Here is a 21,041-nt window from a genome sequence, read left to right as displayed (position 1 = left end):
GGCCTGTCAAAACACACCCGTCCATGCCAACGGACACTACTGTCTGTCCAGCCAGACAAGTTTATTAGTTTGTCCTAAAAATACAGCCCCGCTCCCCAGACCTCGCTCACCCTGTGCAGCTCCCAGGGGCCCCCTGGTATGAGACATCGCTCGCATCCACCGCACTGCTGGCTCCACTTTCAGCCATGGAGCTTGTCCAGATGCCTGAAGACAAACATTTGTTATTTGTTACTTGTCAGATTTGTTTGGGTTTTTAAAGTTTGATGTCAAATTCCTTATCTTGAAATGCGGTTTTGCTTAAATTTACTTTACAAAAAAAGGATCACATGTTCTATTATTTCTAATAATAATCTATTAAGTCCGTGTGTACATCATTATGACCTATAACATGTAAATAATGTGCGTATGAACATGTGAAAGACTCAAATGGCTTGTTTTTTCAAACCCTTTGGTTTTGATTTAATATCCTAAGCATACATTCTCCGTTTATTTTCAAAAGCCTCTGAAGACAGCTTAAACGTCCCCGTTTAAATGCACGATACACTGTATGAAAATAAAATAATAATCAAAGTTACTCATGAAAAAACAGCTCTGGGTGTTCCCACAGGCATGGCGTAATTTCAAAATTGATGTGAAAATATTCCAAACGCCTTGGTGCAATTTTCCACCATTTCAAGCCTTTTTTTCAGCCGTACCAACTGCCCTGAGAGATTCTTCAAACTGTTGGAAAAATAAGGTTTGGGATTTTTGTCATTAGGAATTTCCTCTTTCCAATGTTTTGTCAGACATCAAAGTAGATTTTTGCAGGTAATGGTGAACAGATTAGCTAATTTGAGCCGACTTGGGCTCTTTTGGTAGTTCTCCTGTGTGTGTATGTGTGTGTGTTTGTGTCCTGTGTGGAGGCTTGTGTCGCATTACAGGAAGGACACTGTCCAGGGGCCTCGGCAGGATAAACAAGTGGCACATCACAAAAGCAGCGACTGCAAGTTTTGCAATTTGACATATATATGACAGATAGTTTCAGTGCAACAGGCCAAAGCAAACAGTGACAGCTTCAACGTTTCACCTCCAACAGGTCAATGCACTGTCTATGCAGCAACGTAGATCCTCCTTTAGTCAAAAACTCAAGATGCACGTGTGTTATTTACGGTGCTGATCTCCTGAAAAGGTTTATCTTTTAAAGTGGGGTTATGACAGCAGTGAAAATCATCTCTGTCTGAACTTTAAGTCAACTCCACTCAACTTTTTTTGCCGGTGAAAAAATGGGTTAAGAGCAGCAGGGGCTTTGCGTTATTGACGTTTTTAGGTCAGCAGTTAATCAAGGAAAGAATTTGCGGATTATTTTGATATCAAATGGTCACATTTTTTAACTGTGAGTATATTTGTGTTCCAGGGTTTTAAAAACTATGAGTTGTACTCAATATATATGAAAGAAAAAGTCTCATTAAGTAGTGCTTCTGCAGAAAATGCGAGTAGACTAAATTTAATTAAAGTTGCCCAGTTAATCTTTTATTCGATAAAATCTGTGTGTTTGCCTCATAGATCAATAAATGCAACATCATTTACCCCAAAAAAAACAGAAAAATTGTTGAACTAGCCGCTTAAGTTTGTTTTCATCTCCACCCTAAACACTCCATTTGTTGAAAATTTCGTCATTTGTCAATTTACTTTATTCTAAAATCACATTGCTGTAAAACAAACTAGAACAAAAATAACGTAAAGTGAATCACTGTCTTCTTTCTGTCTGGCAAAGAAAACCTAGAAATCACAGCAAGAATGAAGTAAAAAAAACACTTTGCGCAATAATTCCAGGAATTCTTTTTCTTGAATAATATGTTCAGGTTTCATTTATTAGGACAGGTTTTTCAGGAAATTCACTTCAACATGTTTTGACTGTCAAATGCCAGTCTTCTTCAGAGGCATCTGCTGATAGCTTTGATGTTTCCTTGACTTTTGTATAATTGTTTCAAAAAGACAAAAATAACTTGCTGGAATTATTACGCAGAAGTCAAGGAAACATCAAAGCGATCAGTAGATGCCTCTGAAGAAAACTGGCTGTTGACAGTAAAAACAAAATAGAAGTAAATTTCCTGAAAAACCTTTGTGTGAATAAATGAAACCTTAACATACTGTGTCTACGTCCATGCATCCGTTTACGGGACTCCACATCCAACAATGCAATGCGCGTTAATATCAACAAACTAAAATGGTAATTTTGACCTTTTTTTCTTTTTTTTTTTTTGGAGTAAATGATGTTTGATTCATTAACATGAATAAATAAATACATGATTTTATTTAAAAAAAAAAAAAAAAAGGTTATCAGGGGTAGCAGCCGTAAATTAACGTGCCATTGGTCAGAAACCATCTAATACCAACCCTTTTTTAATCTCCAACAACCAAAATGTAGCTTCAACTTAACTAATTACATTAATCCATGTCTCATGCTTCACCAACATCTCCCACAGTGAGAGGATGATGAGCCGAGGCTCGGATCACAGTCTGTGATGAATTGACAGCAGCTCTCAACATGGTGAGCTCTCCTTTGAAAGAGACACCGCCGTCTAATGTCATCATAGGTTCTTCCTCCTGCCTCGGGGGAATCGGAGGAGCAACAAAAACATGCTCTCGTTTAGTCTCGGAGGACTCAACACTTTAAGCACGTTACTTTATGCCAGTGGTTCTCAAACTTTTTTGGCTCAAGTACCCCCTTTCTCTTATTTCTGAATGGAAGTCCCCCCTTTGTCCAACTGCAACTTTTTGCTTAGAAAACTGTTTAAAAACAACTATTGAGCATAATGATTTTAAAGAATCTCATTTTGTGAATAAGTGGAAAGAAACAGTTATTATTGCAGTGGTTCACCACCTTTTTTGGATCGTGACCCCATTTTGATATCAAGGAATTTCTGGCGACTCCAAAGACATTTTTTTCTAGAATTAGTTTTTGATCATGTTTGAGCTCAGATATTTATTTATTTGTTTTGTACCACATTTGAACATATAGAAATACAGTTGTTGAAGACAACTCAAATCAAAACATTTAAAAAATCTATTTGAATTTTTCTGAAATTTCTGGCGACCCCACATTGGGGCCCAAACTTAAGGTTGAAAAACACTCATTTAATGGCTCCTGAATAGATTTATTTCTAGTTTTTATCATTTCCGGTCATCTGACGCCCAGCGTGGGACCAAGACTGACACTTTATTTGTTAATTTTCCACTCTCTCTCTAGCTCAAGTACCCCCATTGCGTACCCCCATTTGAGAAACACTGCTTTTTATTCAGCCTTGCTTTTTTTATCTGGTGTTTCTTTGTTTAAGAAGCTCTTCTTTTATCTAATAGGAAACTGAACTGCATTGTCTACAATGGCCTTCGAAGAACATAACGTATGTGTACGCGTATGTGTGTGTGTGTGTGTGCGTGTGTGTGTGCGTGTGTGTGTGCTCGCCAGGCAAGCATGATGTTCACGTCAGGAGTCTTCTGGAGTGGCCTGTTCTTCATCCCCGTCACCTCGCTGATCTTTGACGTTGCCTACAAAGTGTGAGTCTCGCTCTTCGATCATCAGATCCAGGAAATTCCTCCAGAATCTTTCCTCCTATCTCCCGGAAAACAAATTCCTCCTGGAGTTTTTGTGCTTTTCAGGGGGTTCTCATGTTTCCACTTATGGGAGATGTTTGTTACTGTCCCGGTTGATGTCATCCTCCCAGTGTAATAGAAATTTCACGAAGGGTTTTATCTCGTCCTTGTTCACTCTAAGCAGAATCAACTGGATGCTATCATATTTTATCTTAACTCTGGTTTTGTAATCTTGCTATTCTTCCACTTTAAACTTACAGAGTGAAGAAAGTGTGTTTCAAGACTCTGGTGGACGAAGTCCAGGAGCTGGAGGCGTTATCTAAAGACCCTGGAGCAGTGGTGCATGGAAAGAGGTAAAGTAACGCCTTGAACTCTTCCCTCTCTTATCTCCATTATTGGCTGTGTTTGAAATTGCTAATGTACTACACACTGAATGAGTATATACTTTCTACTACTGTATATCCTACTAGTAGGATTAGGATGGCGACCGTTCCCACTGAAGTATACTTCCAAGTTTCCCAAGATGCATTATGAACCTACAATGACAAAAACCTGAAGCACACTAAGGCTAAATATCTCTGTTGATTCTCCACCTTTGAAAGTTCTGAAAACATTTTAAACAAGAAAGTAGAATATCAACATGTGGTCATTTGATCTATCAAACTTGCAGAAAACACATTTCATGCTGACATTTTGCAGATGTGACCCGGCATTGTGTAACTGACTAAACTTCCGGTTAACTTCAAAACAAGAGCCCTACTTACAAAAGAGTTAAAAAACTAATGGAAGACAAGAAGAGATGCTTTTGTTTTGAAAAGGGGATGTTAGATTTTTAGCTTGAAGCTGGTCCCAGGACGATTTTACATTCCGCTTGCAATGCATTGTGGGGCGGCTAAGTATGACTAGTGTGCCCACCGTGCATACTAAACTATTTTATACTATACTATACTATACTATACTATACTATACTATACTATACTATACTATACTATACTATACTGTGTGAGTGAGTGTTGGTGGTGATCGGAAGGACCGATGGAGCACTATGACAGCCCCAGGGCAGCTGTGGATACAATAGTAGCTTACCACCAATATGTGTGGAGTGAAAGAAGAATGCACATCAATGTAAAGTGCTTGGAATGTTTATGAAAAAGCGCTATATAAAAAAAATCCAACACATTATGCAATTTGGAACACAGCCATGGTCTTACTTTTTCCCAGTACTTCCTCTTTCAATGCTCCAAATTTTCTGTCCACGTGAACAATGAAGAAGCTGATTTTCAACATGCACGCAGCCCCAGTTTCTCTGCTCGCTCAGACAGTGTCTGTCTGTCTGTCCATGTGAACGATGCCACTTAGCCTCTTGTTGAGAGTTGAGTTTTCACAGACACTCACTATTGTTATCGCATCAGCAGAAATTAGCTCTGATTGACAGCCACGCCCACGTCGACACAGCCACGCAAAGACAAATCCATACTGACTTTGTATCATGCCACTCATTACTATCAAGTTTTCGTCTTCAACAACACATGAAACCATATCCAGATCCTCAGCATTGACCTGTGCAGAGAGTCGTATACGTCTGTCTCCTCAAATCCATCAAACGTCCTCAAAACTCCAGACTCTCCTGCCAACAGTGGAAGAGGGAGATCTGAAAATTGCAGCTAAATTGCAGGAGTTTGACTGTAACATCAGCAATTATGTCGTGTGAGTGGTCGTGTCCGAAATACAGGATGTCTCATTCCTGAGAGGCGGCGGCGGTTGTTCATTATTAGAGGCGTTTACTGTGAAAACGCTCTCAGCTGCAGCAGCCAGGCAGCGACCTGCAGGAGATCAGTGTGAGATCTGCTGGCTGAAAGTGATCCTCTGCGCTGGCTGCTGTCCCAGACCCAGCATGCTGCTCACACACACACACAATACACACATATAGGTACACACACCAGCATCCATCAGACCATCCTTTCATTGGCTCCACATCAAAGCCTATTGGCTGCTCTGCTCTCTAAATGTGTTTGTCTCTCTGGTTCTAGCAGCGTGTTTGTAGCAGCATGTAGCGGTAGAGCCGACAGCATTAGACAAATAATGTGCCTGCAGAGCCTGGCTAACACTCCCTTTGTGTGTCTGTGTGTCTGTGTGTCTGTGTGTCTCTGTGTGTGTGTGTGTGTGTGTGTGTGTAGTTTGACGGAGAGAGCTCAGCTCCTGAAGAATGTCTTCAAGAAAAGCAGCGTCAACCTGTACCGATCTGAGTCCATGCAGCAGAACCTGCTCCGTAAGTTCCTCCTACTTCTCCTTTCTTTCTTTCTTTCTTTCTTTCTTTCTTGCTTTCTTGCTTTCTTGCTTTCTTTCTTCTCATCATTATTTCTTTCATCCTTTCTTTCTTTTCTTCCCTTTCTTTTTTGTTTTTCATCATCATTTTTTTCTTTCTTTTCTTTCCTTTATTTTTTTATCATTTCTTTCATCAATTTCCTTTCTTTCTTTCTTTCTTTCTTTCTTTCTTTCTTTTTCCCTGAATTCGTTCTCTCTTCCGTTAGCAATGATGCATCGGGTCATTAGTTTAAGCACATTTTTTTCCTGCCCACACACACACACACACACACACACACAGCGTGTCCTCCTGTCAGGGGAAACAGATCGAGCATCATCATCATCATCATCATCATCATCATCCCTCCTCTGGAACGTACTGTATCTCCATCGTAGCTCATCTTTCGTCCCGTGGGAGACGGAAACACTCGGCTCGTCCCATTTTTCTCCCCTAGTCGTGTTCTTTTGTTAACCACATGCAGATTCATGAACGGCCTCACAGTTTTTTCTGCGTGAACTATGTGGATGCGTTTTGATTGAGTATCAGTGTGTGACGCCGTCGTTCTAACAGTGGGTTCATGTAGTGGTCTCAGTGCTTCAGTTGTTTTTCTTTTTCTACTTTGGTCTGATCCGTTTTGTTTTTTGTCTTTGCCTCATAGGTGGGGATGAGACCATTGTTGTCTGAAACCTTTTTTTTTTATTTTCATTCTTCTCCCTCCACCTCCTTCCATCCCTCCATAGCTCCCTGATAGACGATGCTAGCTCGTGTTGTCGTTGCTTCCCTGGTTGTTCCTCTGTGTGTGCCGAGCTCAGCTAATAGAGTCCAAATGCAGTGAAATGTTGCGCTGTTATTTTCCCACAATGCACTTCCCATTTTGAACGCTCCCGCTGACCTCCAGGTACTGAGCCAGTCATTTGACACCCAAAGGTGAGTCAGGGGTCAAAGGTCAGCAGAGAGCCTGTAGAATAGCATAGGAGATAGATCATAGAGCAGCTTTTACTCAGCAGGTGAAGCTATGGTCGTTGTTCCTCTTTTTTATTTGGCTTTTTAGAAAATAGTCACTGACATTGATGGAAATCAGCTTGTTTTAATTTTTCTGACCACAAACCAATCAGCCATAACATTAGGATCTTATTTAGGGATCTAGTCTGACCTGTCGAGTAATGCTTTCTACGGCTACGTTCAGACTGTAGGCAAATGTGACTCAAATTAGATTTTTTTTTTTTTTACCCATGTGTCACAGTTTGAACAGCACAAATTCAACCCAGACCACTTTCATATGTGCTCCTAAATCTGATACATATCTGATATTTTGCAATGCGACTTCTGTTTGAACGTATCAGTAGCTCTACAATTGGTTTAAAAGTGTGGAGAAAATGTAAGAAGCCACATGATTGGCTGAAAGCAAACACATCTGATTGGCTGATGAATCTGTCAATCAGTTTTATCAGCCAATGGTGACGTTTGTTGACCCGCGACATCAGGGCAGTCTCAAAATTCACCACACACATTTCTCTCACAAATACACAGAAGTTTCACCGCACAGAAGCGGTTTGTAAATGCACATTCAGCAATTTGCATTATCTGTGGATTTATATTGCAAGTGTGCCTCAAAATATTTGTGAAACAGATCGTGTGCATTTGTTAATCTGAAATACAACTGCAAAACGAATATATATTTGTGAACCAGTGTGTGCATTTGTGAAACAAAGCATGTGCATTTGTGAAACAAAGCATGCAATAGTTCATTCATTATGATACTGTTCTGATTCCATACAATCACAGTCTGTGTAATCATAATCAAATCATTAGGTACCTAAAGGTTCCCTCCCCTAACGTTAACAGCTTTCTGTTCATTATTTTGATGGATCCAGACCAACACTTTACAGATGTTTGATTTATTTTTAATTTTTTAACCCCTCCCCACTCCTCCAAAAACAGAAACAAGCTGATTTTCTAATGTCACGTGTGTTTAGTTTTTGTCTAGGTAGTTGTGGCGCGTAGTTTTATGCAAACTCTTCTAACCGTTTTTGTTCCGTTTCAGATGGCTACGCCTTCTCCCAGGATGAGAACGGAGTGGTGTCACAGTCTGAGGTGATCAGAGCGTACGACACCACCAAACAGAGGACCAACGAGTGGTGAGACGCCACCGCTCCGTTAGCAGCCACAGCAGCAGCCGGCCACATCGGCCACGTCTGAAGCTCGATGCGGCAGATCAAGTATCTGCCTTTAGCACTGATGCGGGGGGAGGGGGGTTCAAAGGATCAAAGGATCAAACATGAAGGTGTTCACTTGTAATCTGTCTGTTTGCACTTAGTTTGTCTCCGTTGTACCTATCGAGGCCAAAACGCCTAAAATTAGTGTAATTAATTGAAACAACGCTCCTAAAAAACACTGTTGGGACTGAAAGTGAAAGACTGGACAATGGGTGGTTGTGGAGGATTTAGTGAGAGATTGCCAAAAAGCAGTCGTGCATACAATCACAATTGTCCAAGTACTCGTGAATTGGGGAAACACTTCGAAACCAAATGTGGTTAATACTGCTGTGTATGTTCGACAAAAACCACTCCAGAGCAAATGTTTGTGACGTTCGTTTCTTTTTTGCACTTAAAGACGCTTCACTCGTGTAAAGCCTTACATTTGGGTTTTTTTTTTAACATATATTTCTTCATTCTGTTTAATGTAGATAACCGTGCCTGGCTCTTTGTTTTTTTAATCTCTCGGGTCGAGTGTTTGAAGAAGTCGTCACTGTTGTATCTCCACACATTTCAACCATCACGACAGTGCCTACAAACGACTTGTCCCTCTTAGAAAAGCCAAGAGTAGTTTGGCCAGCATAGCTCCGCCCCCTCTCCCTCTCTCTCTCACACACACACATGCGCACACACACTCCACAGTGTTGCACTGCTGTAAAGTAAAACTAAGATGAGGTTTTGTTTATGCAGATGCAAGCACGAGGCAGTTCCCTTAAAAAACATTGGAGATTTTTTTCCTCTAACATAAGTGCCATTAACTGAAGGGAGAGAGAACTTCCCCCAGGAGACTCCGAGTCCTGGACTGTACGGAAAAACTTCTGTGTCTCAATAGTTATTTTGTGGATTTGTATTTTTATATTGGAGATGTGTGAATTTTTTGCATCGACTGGCTTTGTAATGAATCGTCTGTAACTTTTTTTTTGTTGTCTTTCCTGCAGGATATTTTGGGTCTAACAAGGAACTAGAGGTTTCTTAACTGTCTTATTATTATTATTATTATTATTATTATTACTGTAGTTATTATTATTGTTACGGCTTGGTTTACGTCTGTGCTGTGGTTTTTTCTCCCTATGGGAGATGAGATTTCTGAGTGCGTGCATGTGCATGTGAGAGTGTTGTGTGCGTGCGTGCGTGCGTGCGTGCGTGCGTGCGTGTGTGTGTGCGCGTGTCACCTCTACTGTTGATAACCTTGATGTATGCACTGCATGTCTGGGAGCTCGTGGCGTCTCTGCGTGTGTGTCTGTTTGTCGTGCGTGTGCGATGCTCGCTCCAGTTGTCCGTCTACTGCACACTGTGTACTGTTGTGCGCTGATGCATGTCCCTCCTCCACTGTGGGAGTGTGAGTGTGAGGCCATCCGGGTCTGAATGTGCGTGTTTCGGCCTCGATTGTGGCAGTTTTGCAGCACTTTTCGACAGAAGTTGTTGCACAAAGCACTCGGTGTACGTTTATCAGTGGTGGAAACTCTAATGCTAATTGATTTCTTCTCTTCAGTGTCCGTAGCCTGTTTTTCTTCATGCGGCGTAACTTTTGGTTTTTAATGTTGTGGATTTATTTTCACACGTGACAGTTTGAATGGTTGCCATCTTGAATGTGATCGCTCGTCGTTGAAGGCCGTTGCGTATCTTTCTCTCTGGGAATCGTCACAACACACACGTGGACTGCATGAGTGGAAAACACACAAACTGTTCTCTGAAGTGTAAACATGCTTTTAATCTCTCTGGCAAGTGTTGATCACTTCACAAAATGGAAAAGATGCACTTTTACTTTATTTTATTTTACTTTATTTTTTTCTGTCATATGGTTCAATGATTGTTCTGCATGTTGGAACTGCAAACTTATAAGTGTTGTCTTTTACGGCCATGAAGGACTACTGGAATAAACATTACAATACTAAAGATCTTTGGTGTTTTTATGTGCGGATGAAAACCTGAAGAGGGAAACGTAGCACAAAGTGTTCAAACGTGTGTTAGCTTAGCACAAATGTACAACAAACTATTAGTATGGTTTTATTTTCCATTCGTGGTTATGGGCAGACACCAGCGTGATCGTGACTGTAACCATGGCAACACGAAACATGTCAAAGCTATCGTTTGACCATATTCACATTGCCAGTGTTGGGGAGTAATGGATTACATGTAACAGTTATAAGTAATAATAATCTGTTACAGTTTAAATAGTTGGTCAATGTATTACAGGTACATTGTTGAAATTAATGGATTACACAACGTTACTTCTCTTATTCACAGGTTTATTCACTCTCAACATGGCAACATGATGCATTTCCCAGAAGCCCAAATGTAAATATGAAAATATATATATATATATTGACGTCGATCACTCGATCGCAATGATGTCGTAAAACGAGCAGCGGGCGATTCACGTGGAATCAGGCAGAGCTGGAGCCCGAATCGGTAAGATTGTGTTTTTTTATCTGGTTTCTCCAGCACAGAGCACGTATGGATGTTGTTTAGATGACGGCTCTAAAAAAAAACTTGCTCCGTCTGGAGAAGTGTGACAAAGTTTTACAAACTTTCAGGCTGAATTTCAACCGAACAGAAGCTTATTAAACAGCAGCTGGACGTTAGCGCACAGGCTGATCACAGTTAGCAAGCTAATGTTAGCTTCGCTTCTATGTTGGGTATCATATGTAACGTCAGTGCAGAGAATAATTTATCTATTGCATTTGGGGATCCTCCACTGTTTTTACAAGCCTAAAATCTTTAAAAAGTCATTATTAGAAGATATATTGTTAGAATATAAATTCCTAACAAAACACATTATTAGGCACCATATTCATTTATATGCCTTTTAAAAATGAGATTACAGTTTTAGAGCCTGTGTTCCACCATCTTGAAATCACGTGATTGATGATGTCACACGGCCCCACTGCCTGTAAACGTCCCATTGTTTTCTATTGCAGTGAAGCATTCCGCCTGCCTTTTAGATCATTTAGCAGCTTTTTCTGTCATGAAGCTAATCTGTGCTGCTTTTTGTTGCTCTAAAAAAAAAAACATGGAAAAAAAGATGATGAATAAAAGATGCCGATGTCATCCTTTTGTTTACTGAAAGAGAAAAAAGCAGTTGTGACCCCAAAGAAAATCTGTGACCACAGTTACAACTCTGCGGTTTTGTTGTAGACAATGAAGCAAAGAATAGCGTGACCGTAAGTCCGGTTTTATCTGGACATATGCTCTTTTCACGTTTTGTCCGGATGCTACAAACTCATGAAAATGTCCGGGTTTCCCATGAACGCATCTCGGGAACATGTTATTTTAAAGGCAGTGGCTAGCTCTACGGTTGCCGTATCAATACTGATATTCTACCCGTACGCAGCGCCCCTATTTGGCCAGTTTAGGTCACGTGAAAGGTCAGTCATTGGCCAGTTTAGGTCACGTAACCCTAAGACGCTACATACGTGTACTTCGGTAACCGTATGGCAACTGTACAAACCGTACTTTCTATTTTAAAAGACTAACACCACTAATATGTGCTTTATCTGAGAATCCTTACAGCCAGTATCATGTAATTACGGTAATGTGACAGAATCCATAAAGATTCTGATTTGTTTTGATGAAAAGTTGAATTTCTGAATGAATAAATTGTTCAGCTCTTCTGTAGTTAGTATTCTTTATGCATGTGTACATTAATTTTGATGCTTTTTAAACCTCATGGACAATAACAAGGAAAACAACACTGTGAATGAGACTGAGGAACGTCTGCTGCTTTTGATGGACACTGATGGTTCAGTCAGTTTCACACTTGGTTGAACTGGAAACAGACGTGTCTTTGTTGAGATGTTGCCATACCTGGCGGTTGCAACCCAACCCTGTATTTCAGGGGGTGAGTTGTTTTTAACACTGTGACCGCGGCACGCTCATTGAACACTGACAATGGATGACCTCAGCGTTGCATTCCTGCTGCGTACTCTAGTGTGACACTGGGCGACAGGTAGAGATGGTCGCGCTCCGGTTTCCTTTTCCACTGAGGGACGACGAGTAGGCCTTGGAAATACAGTATATCCAGAGTCAAGATATTTCCGTTTTGACAAAAATTATTAATCCCATTTTGTTTGAAAATACTTGTTTTAGGAGTCGCTAATTTCGCTACTTCTCAGAACAGCATGACACAACAAGCCACACTACAGAACTCACTCACACATGCTGTCCCTTATAGGAGAAAAAGACAAAAGTGGCACATATTTTTTAAAGCACTTAAACCTACTTTTTCAAGAACAGTATTTTCTTGTATTTTAATGTATCTTTTATCTTTGTGAAGCACTTTGTGACTTTATGTCTGTGAAAATCACTATAAAATTAAAATGTACTTACTCACACGTGCTGTCCCTTAAAGTAGAAATAGACCAAAGTGGCACATGTTGATCAGCTGTTTGTTAATAAATGTGCCAGTGTGGTATTTTTCACCAGCAGATTTAACCCAGAATGTTCTAGTCAGACTTTTTTGAGTTAAAACAAAGGTCATTGACCTTTCTGAAACTGTGAGCTACTTCATAGCTAGCGAATAGTCCAAACAGGCCTTTTTTTCACATTTTAACTTAAGTTTTAATTTAATTCATGCAATTGTTTCATTTTCATTACATTCCGCAGGAAATCATCATGTTCCCATTTTATTAGCCACTAACAATTTTAAATAATAAAATATATAACACGTTTATACATGTTTGTGCAATTTAACCATTAATGTAACATTTCATATCCCAAATCTGTGACACCTAAAAACATTTGTCACAATGTTTCAATGAAACTTAAGTTTATGTAACTCTACTAAGGCACTGACTACATCTATGATCTGTGTTTATTTGTGTGGGTTTGAAATCTCGCAAGTAAATCTGATTTTGGACGGAGCTCATTAGGCCTGAGGGCACCTCACATGGTCCATGCGGGCTACCTGGTGCCCGCTGGCACCATGTTGGTGACCCTGGAGTTAAAAATATCTTGTATATCGCCATTTTGAGAAAAAATATCAAGATATGAATTTTGGTCCATGTCGCCCAGCCCTAACGACGAGGCTCTGTGTTGTTCAAACGGTTGTTTATTAAAAACTTTACATACATCAGTGCGCACGTGTTATAAAATGTATATACTGGAATTCAGCACAACAAAAAGTCCTTGTTTGTCTTTCAGGCGATTTGATTGTCAGAAAAACAACAACAATGCCCCTTTTTTGCCCTAAAGTTCCACAAACATTGAAAGAGACGACGTTCCAGGTTTAGAGAGTTAGGATCCAGATCTGTTCACATTAGAAAAGTGCATTAAACGTCCCACACAGACAGGTGTGTTGAGGAGTCCTCAGAGCTGGGTGAACCAGTTCCACCATCAGTCCATAGAGTCTGTCAGCTCTGTCCAAAGTCTGCAAAGCCCTTTGACGCTGAGAATGCGTCGGGCTGCAGAGGGAAAAAATACTGCTGAGGCAGCAGAAAGCTGGAGCTGGAGGCGGGGTGATGGAGCTGCATCGGGTGCTGGAGGCTTCCCCCCATCACTGCTGGTGGGGTGGTGTAAGGTGGAGGTGGGGGCGGAGGCAGAGTCTGTGAGGGCTGGGTGGGGGCCGAGGAGACGGTAGCTGACACCAGGCAGCCGTGCTGCTGGGTCTGAGCCCCCAGAGAGAACCTCCGCACTGAGCTGCTGCCCCCGGCCGAGCTGGAGCTGGTGGTGGCCGTGCTGGACTGACGGGACGGGGCCCGGAGGCTCGGGGGGGCGGTGCCGGCCGTGGTGAGGATCATGGGGATGGTCTCGCCCTGGCAGCTGCGCAGAGAGAAGCGGATGGGCTGCTGAGTCGGCTGTTTGGGGCGTAGGCAGGTGCAGCAGTAAACGGCCACCAGAGAACCCACCACCACGAAGGCCACGAAGATGCTCCCCACCATCAGGAAGGGCACGTAGACTGGCTCTGAGGGAGGGGAGAGAGACACGCACGGGTTAGGAACTCAGTGATACAAACCTGAACCTGACCTTTAAAAATCCCAATATATTAAAATAATTGGTAACGCTTTAGTTGAAGTTTTCTACAGAAGGTTGACATTACGATTATAGAAAAATAATAATCAGGATTATTTTTGTCATCATTGAAATCATGATTACTCAACCAAAAAGTTTATTTATTTTTTTTTACAAAACAATGTTAAATATATTCTTTAAACATGAATAAAATCCTTCAAACACTAAAAACAGGTGTTTACTTTTGCACAAAACAAAATCCTTGTTGCTCATGATGTGTTTTTACTTTAGGTTTTCATCATCAAACCCATAGAAGAGAATTTGACTTGCTTTGGTTCATTTTTACCAAGACTTTTTGCTGAGTTTCTCCTGTTATGTTTCAAAACCGCGAGCAACAGCTTTCCTCTTGTTAGCCTGCAGGTTAGCTTTAGCTTTAACTTTAGCTTTAGCTTTGAGGGGGCGGGGCAGAGGAACTTTCATGTGCTTGCATTAAACAACTCAGTTAGTATTAATAATTGGTTTTTTTTATTCTTTGTAGATATCCTAAATTGTGGAAGTTTGTTTTATTTTCAAATAAAAGATATGTATAATTGAAAATATATTATAAATAATCGCTTTTTCTCAATTATGTCATTTTTTGTAATCGTTGAGCAAAATATTCTAAATTGTAATCGAATTTCGATAAAATTGCACAGCCTTAGATTGAATGTGAATTTAAAAAAGGTTAAAAAAAATAATAATTCCCCGTCTTTAACCCTTTAAAATCCAAATCTAACAAAATGAGTCCGATGTCTATTAGTCTACACCTTTCACCTTTTAAAATAAACCCATTTAATCTAGTTTTTTAGATTATAATTTTAACCCCTTTTATTGTCCTACCCTGACTCTCTCTTCCCTGTTCCCATACCTTTAATAAAGTTTTTCTTACCCTTCCTTAGAGAGGGCTGGTGATGGTCACAATTATGCGATAAAATAAATGTATTTATTTAATTGCAATAATAAAACATGAAAAGCTGTCACGAAAAGATTGCACTACATGTAGACCTTCGACAGCATGTGCAGACATTAGAGCTGCACAATTCATCAAATTTTAATCGCGATCACGATTTTTGTTGCCATGATTCAATTAACCTTATCGTCTGCAATATTTACATTTATAATATGGGCTCTGCACTCTGTATTAATGTATCTATTCAGTTAGCCTTTGTTACATTTTAAATTCTTTAGTTAATTTTATTTATTTTTTATTTTCATTATTCCATTTTAAAGCTTATATTTGCACTGTAAACTGTACACGTGTGTACAGTTTGTTCAAAAGAAGTCCAATCAAAACACAGATTTTTACCCAACATGATACATAATTGTGATTATAATCGTGATTACAATCATTATCAAAAATAATCGTGATCATCATTTTGGCCATAATCGTGCAGCTCGAGCAGACAAAGTAAAAAAGAAAATCCAAATATTTCAAAAAAAGAGTAAAAAGTGACAAAATAATTTACTCTATTTTTCCTTTATTCAAAGGTTTTTTTTTGGGTGTGAACTTTATATTTGAGTATCAATTTAAAAAAGGTCAAATAATTCCACTTTTAACCCTTTAAAATCAAAATCTAACAACGTTAGTCCAAAGTCTATTTGTCTGCACCTTTTTTTTTTTTTAAATGTGTTTATTTCATTTAGGTTTTTAGACATTAATTTTCAGTTTTAAATATTGTTTACAACTTAGACAAATGTGCATTTTTTTTACCAACTTTTTTTGCTCAAGAGTTATTTGCTTTATTTAGTAATATTTTGAATCTGAACTTATTCTTAAGTTGAAGTATTTCACCTCTTTTGTTGACTAAATGACTTCTTCAGACTAAATGCTCATAGATTCTGACTTCAACGCTCAGTGTTTGTGGCCTGTTGACGTTTTAGTGAACGCAGCGGAACCATCTCAGGTTTTACTTGTGAAACCCTTTCTTCGCTCAGGCAGGAAACGATCAGACTTTATTTATTTGGGTAGGGAGAAAATGGGATATTGAGGGCGTGCGGTCCTTACGGTTAAAGGCTTACGCGTTAACGCCTTCGGGAAATTTAAAGCAAACTCGTAGATGGTGCAGCGTCAAAGCGCTGCATTAAGAAAACCCCCACAACCGACAATGGTTTCACACGAGGCAGCTGCTGCTTTAAGGACGCCACAGAAATGAGCTGCTGTCTCACTGTTGGAATTACTTTGGCTGGAAAATTAGCAAAGCTGTCAGGGTGAATGTGCTCACTTTGTTTGACGGCACAATAGATCTGCTTGTGTTAGAAATAGTTTCAGCTCTGGAAAAGTGAAGGTTTTGGGTTAAAACACGAGGTAAAATGACATTTAATGGGCAGAAATGTGATTAAAACACTTCTATATCTCAAAGACCTGATAGCAAACTTATCCATTTACACATTAAATGTTTTGTTTTAAGGTTTCTCTTCAATATTTAGGTCTTTAAATGGAATTTCACCTGAATTAAACTGTCTTTATGCGTCAAAAGACATCATCTTGATTGGTTTTGACCCCTGCTATATAAAAGCTCTGTCATAACACAAGTCACATTTAAAGCAATGTTTGTTAAACTTTCTTCTATTATTTCACATCTAATCGATTGAGATGGGAATCAAAAGGATTTCCCCACAGACTGAATCACAAAATTTGATATTTGTGACATAAAGTCACGTTTGAGGGTCTAGACTTTTTAAAAAGTCTGAAAATATTTGAGGAAATGAGCCAATAATACATTTTAAACTTAAAAATACACTTTGTCCTAAAGAAAAAATAGAAGAATACAAGGATGTACTCTTTTTCTTGAAGTTTTAACCATATTAGACTTTTTACATTGGTTTACATTAGGGGTGTGTATTGCCCGGCATCTGGCGATACGATTCGTATCCCGATACATAGGTCACGATACGATATGATTTGATATACAGTGTCCCAATATTAAAGTAAAAGTGATTTGTGATATTTTTTTCTGTAAATGTGTACACCTTCATGAGAACATTATGTATGAAATATATATTTTTTGGCATATTTTACACTCAAAACATTGTCTTTAACATGCCATGTGCCAACAACTTAAAATTAAAAAAAAACATATAATCTGTCTGTGACTTTTAAACCAACTTTGACTTTAATGTAACTTAACTGAGGTACGGTATATGCCTAGAACAACAAATAAATGCAGAAAGTTAGTACTTTCTTTTTAGATTTTACTGAAAAAACACAAGCTGGTCAAAATGCCCAGGTTTCAACACTTCTTTGTGCAGTTATAATGTCTCCATCAGCGGAAAAAGACTTTCCTGGTTAAATAAAAACAACTGTAACTGTAACACAAATGTAACTAAACTTACTAAAAAAAACTAAACTGTTAATTCCAATTCAATTACAGAAAACAAAGCTGCATACAGAGATAAACTAAACTAACTCGGTCAAACAAAACCATAGACTAGGGCTGGGCGAAAAAAAATGAATACATTTAATCGATTTATCAAATTTGTAGATCGAAATGATTTTTATTTTGCAAATTCAAGTTTAAAAAAAAAAAAAATTAATGTTATTTTATTTCTTTCCCGTCGTTGTGCGTTACCGTAGCGCGATGTAATCCAGCCCCCTCTTTGTTTACAGTTGTTTACCCTTTGAGTGGGCTGTACAGTATGTGTGCCACAGGTATGTTTAATGTTTTATTTGCACTATGCTGAAATGCAAAGGGAAGAGTTTATTATGTTTTTAATTGTAATGTTATATGTTGTAAAATATGTAGTTATCTGATCTTCTTAATCAGAAAATTTAAGCTACTGTGAAGTTGCTGTTACACTTTTGCTTAAACCTGGGTTAAAGCCTGAAATTGTTGATTGACAGAACCTCATTTACTTTTTATTTTGGGATTGTTTTATGCATTTTAACTCTTGAGGACAATCACAATAATAAAGTTGCACTTTTGACAATATATCTGATGTCTGCAGTCATTTTTAAGTGCTTTGAAAAAGAAAGGAAAAAAAATCGAGAATTTAATCATGAATTTTCTTTAAAAAATCTGACATTTTTTCAGGTAAAATTGCCCAGCCCTACCATAGACTATAGGCTAACAATTAAGAGACTTACCTGAACTAAACAAATGGAAGTAGAAATAACATTAAGTCAACATGGCTGTGCTGAAGTAAACCTGACTTTAAATATGAGGCTAATTTAAATAAACTCCACAGTAGTGGCTAAACTGTAAACATTTTATAATAGGACACATTACAGATTTTACATTTTGTTTACTTTTAAATAATAATTTCTAAATTCTGTGTAGAGCTGGGCGATATATCGAGATTCAAGATATATCTAGTTTTCTATTTTGTTTTTAAAAAGCTTGTTTTAGGAGTCCCTGCTTTCATTACTTCTCAGAAGAGCATTAAAAACACAGTTTGATGGATTTCTCGCTGAGTTCTAACCCAGACCTTCCCCTAAACAAGCCACACTATAGAACTCACTCACACGTGCTGTCCCTTATAGGAGAAAAAGCCAAAGTGGCACATATAGTGCAGCGGTTTGTTAGTAAATGTGCATGTGTGGAATTTTGCATCAGCAAATTTCACCTAGAATTGTTTTTCTGGTCAGACTTTATTTGAAATAAAACTGATTGCGATATGAGTTTTGGTCCATATCGCCCAGCCCTAGATGTGTGTGAACTTTATTATATTATGTTAGACTACATGAACTAACCTAAGCCAGAGACCCAAACTACGAATTAAGGTGAACTAAACTAGAAACTATAGTCTACAGCCTAATAAATGTCACTTCTGACCCCACAATAGTAACTCATCTTACTAAAAAAGTAACTCAACTCTTAATTCCAATTAAATTACAGAAAACACAGCTGGATACATCCATCCATCCATTTTCAGGGTTGAGGAGGTCTACTACTGGTGCCCATCTCTGGCTCACGGGGTTACACCCTGGACAGGGCACCAATCCATGGCAGGCCAACACACACACACAGAGAGAGACAAACAACCAAATGTGTGTGTGTGGCATTTAGCATCAGCAAATGTAATATAGAATTGTCTTTCTGGTCAGACTTGATTTGAATTAAAATGATCTGAATCGTATATCGCCGATTTGAGAAGAAACATCGAGATATGAGTTTTGGTCAATATCGCCCAACTCTAGTTGTGCGTAAACGTTTTTTTTTTTTTTTAAATTAATGTTATTTAACCATTTTTCGCCCCTTTGATGTCTTTTTTGATGAGAGGATGCAGGTGGTTGTTACTGGTAAACTCACGTGCTGCGTACTGGGTCTCATCCAGCTCGCGGTCGTTGGTGCACGCGCCCTGCTCGAGGCGCGCGTCCACCGCCGCGCAGCAGTAGCGCAGCGAGCACGAGCCGCAGCACACGGTGGCGTCCGCCGTGTCAAAGTCCTCCGGACACTGGAAGCCCTCGTGGTAATTCCCGGTGGTGTCCAGCCATCCATGGCAGTATTCTCCCTGTGCGTCCGACAGGTTCCAGGTGAGGGAGCCCAGCAGCAGACAGCCCAGCAGCCGCTCCATCTCCCCCCGGGCACCACCTCAGCTTCAGCCTCTTTCTCCAACTCACTGAAGTGAAGTTAAGTTAAGTCATCACAGCAGATCCTTAGAATCCCAGGCTCTGAGTCACTTTGAAAGTCTCCATCACTCAGAGCAGATGTAGTCCTGGTTCCTGAAGGCGGAGGTCTTCCTCTTCCTCTTCCTCTTCCTCTTCCTCTTCTCGGTCCTCTCTGCTCTAACGCTGGAGTCCGTGTGTGTGTTGCAGGGCTGTGTGTTCACTGTTCACTGTCGGTTGGCGTGTGAGCGCGCACGCAGCCCCTCGTGCGCGAACCCACGCGGCAGCAGTGACGCCAAAATGCATTGAAACCCCCCTCGTCCCCAAACTCAACGCACGTGCACAGTGCGCCATGTATAGTTTATTTATTTTAGCTCAGCGAATCATTTTTAGAATGTGCATTAAATTTCCATTAGAGACCAAATCTCTAACTAAAAGTCATAATTATGAGATAGATAGAAAGTCATAATTATGAGATGGATAATCATAGGCATAAGTGAGTCATAATTCTGAGATCGTAAAGTCATAATTATGAAAAACAGTCATAATTATGAGATAGAAAGTCATGGTTATGAGTGAGTCATAATTCTGAGTTAGTAAATTCATAATCATGAAAAAGAAAGTTATAAATATGAGATAGAAAGACATAACTTTGAGATGGAAAGTCATAATTATGAGTTTGTAAAGTTATAACAAAGAAAGGCTTAATCATGAGAAAGAAAGTCATAATTATGAGATCAAAAGTTATAATTATGCGAGAGAAAGTCATATTTATGAGATACAATTTGCAGCAGTCTACCAACACTGACTGCTATTCTTTGCAAATTTACGATAAACATTTTTTTTCCTCATAACTATGACTTTACTAACTCATAGTTATGATTTTGTCATAATTATAACGTTCTATTTCATATTTATGACTTTTTTTCTCAAAATTACGACTTTCTATTTTATCTCATAATGATGACTTGAAATAGTGATTTATTTATTCATTTATTACTATAGGTCAGAACTAATCTGTGTAATTTAAATCAAACAAGGCTAAAACTAAATGGATTTCTACTGTAGAACAAAAGGTGTAAAGTAAACTAAAGTGAGTCCAGAAAAATGTGAATAAAAGGCAGATACAGTATCAACAGTGTTTTTACAGTTTCTATCTTCAGCTAAAAAAAGACTGACTCAGTTTGTATATCTTAAGTAATTTTCCACATACATTTTACCACTGAATCTATGTTAAAGCACAAACTGTATGAACTTTTACCAATGTTTCTCTTGAAATATTTATATGAGTGTTGTTAATGTGTTTTTTTTAAGATACTTTCTCTCTAATATTATTCATGATCTCATAGAAACTACAGTCCTGCAGTTGCTTTTG

The 21,041-nt window shown here is 39.1% G+C and overlaps 2 protein-coding genes across 7 annotated transcripts in view; one reads left to right on the top strand and one right to left on the bottom strand.

Moving 5' to 3' along the window:
* The window catches only part of atp8a1 (ATPase phospholipid transporting 8A1), a 143,665-nt gene extending 133,635 nt beyond the window's left edge, over positions 1–10,030 (top strand). For all 6 annotated transcript variants that reach the window (XM_028458999.1, XM_028458997.1, XM_028459000.1 and 3 more), the window contains 4 exons: positions 3,449–3,537; positions 3,834–3,926; positions 5,751–5,842; positions 7,923–10,030. In XM_028458999.1, the coding sequence (XP_028314800.1) occupies positions 3,449–3,537; positions 3,834–3,926; positions 5,751–5,842; positions 7,923–8,020 (372 nt within the window). In that variant the 3' untranslated portion in view covers positions 8,021–10,030. The remainder of the gene's footprint in view (positions 1–3,448; positions 3,538–3,833; positions 3,927–5,750; positions 5,843–7,922) is intronic.
* Positions 10,031–13,156: 3,126 nt separating this feature from the next.
* On the bottom strand, positions 13,157–19,884 carry shisa3 (shisa family member 3). The gene is made up of 2 exons (XM_028459985.1): positions 19,371–19,884; positions 13,157–14,035 (listed from the first exon to the last, which is right to left on the bottom strand). The coding sequence occupies exons 1-2, from the start codon at positions 19,633–19,635 to the stop codon at positions 13,485–13,487; spliced, it is 816 nt and encodes a 271-aa protein (XP_028315786.1). The 5' UTR covers positions 19,636–19,884; the 3' UTR covers positions 13,157–13,484.
* Between the last annotated feature and the right edge of the window lie 1,157 nt (positions 19,885–21,041).

This window comes from Gouania willdenowi, chromosome 10 (genome assembly GCF_900634775.1).
Source record: "Gouania willdenowi chromosome 10, fGouWil2.1, whole genome shotgun sequence".
Classification (NCBI taxonomy): domain Eukaryota; kingdom Metazoa; phylum Chordata; class Actinopteri; order Blenniiformes; family Gobiesocidae; genus Gouania; species Gouania willdenowi.
This window is presented reverse-complemented; position numbering and strand designations above follow the sequence as displayed.

Excerpts from the sequence above, each read along its gene's own strand:
- shisa3 (XM_028459985.1), bottom strand. The coding sequence starts at position 19,635 with ATGGAGCGGCTGCTGGGCTGTCTGCTGCTGGGCTCCCTCACCTGGAAC. Across the intron at positions 14,036-19,370 it reads TGAGACCCAGTACGCAGCAC|AGCCAGTCTACGTGCCCTTC; the intron begins GTGAGTTTACCA and ends CCCCTCCCTCAG.